At 50.7% G+C, this 4,880-nt stretch overlaps 1 protein-coding gene across 1 annotated transcript; it reads left to right on the forward strand.

The window, feature by feature from the left end:
- The first annotated feature begins 265 nt into the window (after positions 1–265).
- LOC143030872 (uncharacterized) lies at positions 266–794 on the forward strand. Its single transcript, XM_076194093.1, has one exon. It carries the CDS (start codon positions 396–398, stop codon positions 690–692), a length of 297 nt encoding a protein of 98 aa, XP_076050208.1. The 5' UTR covers positions 266–395; the 3' UTR covers positions 693–794.
- The last annotated feature ends 4,086 nt before the right edge of the window (positions 795–4,880 follow it).

Genomic DNA, 4,880 nt, shown 5'->3' on the forward strand with positions numbered 1-4,880 from the left:
GATTGAAGAAGAAAAGCGGAAAGCCGCCGAGGAAGAGGAACGGAAAAAGCAAGAAAAGCTGGATAGAAAGCAAAAACTGATGGAACTTAAAAAGGGAAGGGATGAGAGGCGTGTTAAACGGTTGGAGAAAAAAAGACTTGAGCAACAATTGAAAGAGGAGAAACAACGTAAAAAATTAGAGAAGAAACGTCTCGAAGAACAAAGAAAAGACGAGAGACTACGTCTAAGAATGGAAAAACGCGAGCTGGCGAAAGAAGAACTTTTCTCCGGAGACATATAAGAAAACGTCTAACGACGACGAAACAGAAGTCGAAATAGCAGAAGAAGAACCGGATCAATCGATCACTGTAATACCAAAGTCCGCCTACAAAATCAGCGAAATAGACGCCATCAACATGATCATGCCTCCCGAGTCCAATTATGGGGAAGAAAACAGTGATTCTGGAGAATTTATTGAAATGATCCAGAGTATCAGAGAGGAAATGAAAGAGCAGAAAAAAGAATTTGAAAATGAAAAGAAAAGGAATAAGGAGAACATGAAGAGGATGATGAAGGAGTTTTTGAAGGCTTTGAGTGACGACAGCGATGATGACGGAAAAATATTCGAGGACAGTGATGGAAGCGTCTACGACTCGGAAGAGGACTCAGATATTAAAGATGATGGCCCTCCAAGAAAGAAAATGAAGCAATAATGGTGTACAAAATTTGTATTTGATGTTAAATAAAACTATTTGTAAAAATCTATCTTTTATTTGTAAAACCTTCATTAATACAAGAAAATTCAGGGACAGAGGGTATCTCAGGGGGCGTAGCCCCAATGGCGCGAAGCTCCCGAAGTGAAGCGAGTAGCGCCGCAGGCCAAGCACCCCTGGCGAAGCCAGGGCCGGCGAAGCCGGGTGCTTGTTTTATAAAAAAAAAAAAAGTGACTACGTCATATACCTAGCAAAAATTCACCACCACTTTGAAAACCTTCTCAGTTGACATTTAAGGACAGACACGCTGGCAAACTACAGCTCGATATACATCAACGGTTCTGGCTCGGATGGTTGCAACAGTGCGTGCTTACGATCAAGTAGGCACAAATATTCCGGAGTAAAAATAAATGAATAAAGAAATAGATAATGTGTACAAGAGAACAAGTGTGTCACAGACCGAGTGAGACGTGAAGTGGTCCCTGGGTCAGAGTTATCTACTCGTATCGTAAGGCACTTTTCCTAATATTGTTGTTGTCGCCAGGCGATTTCATTCATCCCCCATGCCAGTACCCTACTCCCGAAGGGGATGATGTTAACCTTTCTCGATTAAGCCCTATGTTACAGGGTTGATTAACAGATTTGCTTCCGGTACGTTTGTACTATTACTATTATAATCATTATTATCATTCTTTGTAGCAGAATCAGATGAAGGAAATATGGATAAAATTAAGGTGGTGGGATGTACAAAGGATGGCAGCAAATTAGAAGTGAGTAGGGAGAGAGCTGGAAGTGGATAGCTTTAGATACTTGGGGGCAAATGTGGCGGGGAGTGGGGGGATTAAAAAGTGTAATAAAAAATAAACATTTGGGAAAGGATGTTGAGAGGAGATTGTATGAAGGGGTGATTGTACCGACATTACTGTATGGGCAGAAACATGGAACATAAGAGAGGAAGAGAGGAGTTTGAATGTGTTTGAGATGAGGAGCCTGAGAGTTTAAATGTGTTTGAGATGAAATGTCTGAGAAGTATGGTAGGGGTTACTATGCTGGATAGAGTGAGAAATGAGAAGGTGAGAAGGAGATCGGGGTGGAAAAAGAATTAGGATATAAGGTTGGTGAAAGAATATTGCGATGGTTTGGACACATGAGAAGAATGAGTAAAGAAAGATAAGTTAAGAAAGTGTGGAAAGAAGAGGTGAATAGAGTGAACATGATGGGGCGACCGAAAATGAAATGAATAGATGGGGTAAAAGAGGCGTTGAGAAAGAGGGGAATGTCTGTTGAGGAAGGGAGAAGACAGAAGATAAGGATGAGTGGAGAATGGTTGAATATGGATGATGTTGTGATGCATGGGAGGGCGTGGGTGGGGGATGGGGCAGCATATTGATATTTTGACGCAGTCCGAAGGAATTTCTCCCCATCTCTTTTTTCTGTATGAAGGGAAGGAGAGGGTGGTCGCCAATTAAACGAAGCGGCCTTGCTGTGAATGTGCTGTGTCTTGTTGCATTGCTTCTGACCCAGGGCAGTGGGTGAGATGCAGAGATGACCCGTCATCTAGGAAGGGCCAAGAGAAGAGGGAGGGAGGGGAATGAATGGGAGTGGAGTGGGTGGGGTTGAAATAGGTGGGAGTGGAATTATGCCTTTTGACTTTAGCTACCTCCCTTATAAGGGGGAAAAGCCCTTGTTATATGTATGCACTATTACTATTATCATTATTATCATTATTACTATTATAATTCTTCTTCTTCTCATCATCACCATCACCATCACCATCATCATCATCATCACCATCATCACCATCACCACCATCACCACCATCACCATCATCACCATCATCACCATCATCACCATTATCAAAAATAATTAGGTTATTGGCTGAATCGATAATGTATCACATGAAGCCTCCGCAAGATCGCCTGTATGCCCGCGAAAAATAGTAATCAAGAAATAATGTGGATGGATAGCGAAAGGCAAGACTATTTTCTTTATGTGCACAAAAAAATATAACAGACAATTTTTTCTCTTCTTTTTTTCCACGAAGTTTGGATGTTCCTTACACTCATTTCTTAAGGTACATGTCTATCTACCAAAGGTCTCGCCTATGCACCGTAAACAGGTAGTACACAAGAGACAGATGTTGTTGTACAACGAAATTAAATCTCACTTTGTTTAAGTACATGAGAATAATCTGCCTGCCTGCCTGCCTGCCTGCCTGCCTACCTGCCTGCCCGTCCGCTTTCCTGCCTGCCTGCCTGCCTGTCCGCCTACCTGCTCTCCTGCCTGCCCGCTTTCCTACCTGACTGCCCGCCTGCCTACCGTCTGCCTGCCTGCCATGCCGCCTACCATGCCACCTGCCTACCTACTTATCTGCCTGCCTGCCAGCCCGTCTGCCTTCTTGCCTACCCACCTGCCTGCCTGCCCGACTGTCTGCCTTCTTGCCTACCTGTCTACCTGCCTGCCTGCCCGCCTGGCTACCCGCCTGCCTGCCTGCCCGACTGTCTGCCTTCCTACCTGCCTGCCTACCTGTTTGCCTGACCGCCTGCCTGTTTCCCTGCCCTCCTGCTTGCCTACTTGCCTGCCCGCTTGCCTGCCTGCCCGCCTGTCTACTTTCCTAACCACCTGCCTGCCTGTCCGTTTGTATGCCTTCCTGCCCATCTGCCTGCCTGTCTGCCTGCCTACTTCCCTCCCTGCCCACCTGCCTGCCTCCCTACCCGCCTGGCAGCTGTCTACCCACCTGGCTTCCTGCCTGCCTGCCTGCTTCCCTGCCCCCCGCCTACCTGTCCGCTTGTATACCTACCTGCCTGCCTGTCTGCCTGCCCGCCTACCTACCTTCCTGCGCGCCTGCCTACCTGCCTGCCCGCCGAACTCCCTGCCTGCCTGTCTGTCTGCTCGCCTGCCTGCCTACCTGCCCGCCTGCCTGAACGCCTACCTGCGTGTTTGTCGGCATGCCTGCCCGCCTGCCTACTTATCTACTTGCCTACCTGCCTTCCTGTCTGCCTGCCTGCTTCCCTGCCCGCCTCCCTGCCTGCTTGTATGCTTATCTGCCTTCATGCCTACCTGCATGCTTACCTACATGCCTTCCTGCCTGCCTGCCTTTCCGCCAGCCTGCCTGACTACCAGCCTGTGTGGCTTCCTGCCTACCTGCCTGTTTCCCTGCCCGCCTGCCTGCCTGTTCCCCTGCCCGTCTGCCTGCCTGTTTCCCTGCCCGCCTGCCTGCCTGCTTGCGTGCTTGTCTGCCTGTCTGACCACCTGCTTGCCTGCCTGCCTGCCTGCCTGCCTGTTTCCCTGCCCGCCTTCCTGCATCCTTAGATTCGTGCTTGCCTACCTGCCTACCTGCCTTCTTGCCTGTCTGCCCGCCTGCCTGCCTGCATGTCTGCCTGCCTGACCGCCTGCCTGCACGTCTGCCTGCCAGCCTGCCCGCCTGCCTGCCTGAACGCCTACTCGCTTGCCTGCCTGCCTGCCTGCTTTCCTGTCCGCCTGCCTGCTTGCGTGCTTGTCTGCCTGCCCACCTGTCTGCCCGCCTGCCTACCTGCCTGCTTGCCCACATGCCTCCCTTCCAGCCTGCCTACCTGTCTGCTTGCCCACCTGCCTGCCTTCCTGCCTGCCCGCCTGTCTGCCTAATAGCATGCTTGTTTCCCTGCCTGCCTGCCTGCCTACTTTCCTGGCTGTTTGCCTGCCTGCCTGTCTACTTGCCCACCTGCCTGCCTGCCCGCCTGCCTGCCTTCCCACCTGCATACCTACTTTCCTGCCTGCCTGCCTGCCTACTTGCCTATCCACCTGCCTGCCTTTCCACCTGCATACTTACCTTCCTGCCTGCCTGCCTACTTGCCTACCCACCTGCCTGCCCGCCTCCCTCCCTGCCCCCCTGTCTGTCTGCCTTCCTGCCTGCCCACTTGCCCACCTGCCTGCCTGCCCGCTTACCTGCCTGACTGCTTCTCTGCCCACCTGTCTGCCTTCCTGCTCTGCTTGCCTGCCTGCTTCCCCGCCCGCCTACCTACCTGCTTGCCCGTTTGTCTGCCTGCCTACCCGCATGTCTGCCTGCCTGCCCGCCTACCTGCCTTCCTGCCTGCCTGCCTGCCTATTCGCCTGCCTACCTACTTGCTTGCCTGCCTGTGTGCCTGCTTGTGAATACGTGCATACTTTCGGCATTCAAATATAATCTATAGTATTCCGGAAGTGTAAAAT

This window comes from Oratosquilla oratoria, chromosome 1 (genome assembly GCF_046742065.1).
Source record: "Oratosquilla oratoria isolate Oo_2021 chromosome 1, ASM4674206v1, whole genome shotgun sequence".
Classification (NCBI taxonomy): domain Eukaryota; kingdom Metazoa; phylum Arthropoda; class Malacostraca; order Stomatopoda; family Squillidae; genus Oratosquilla; species Oratosquilla oratoria.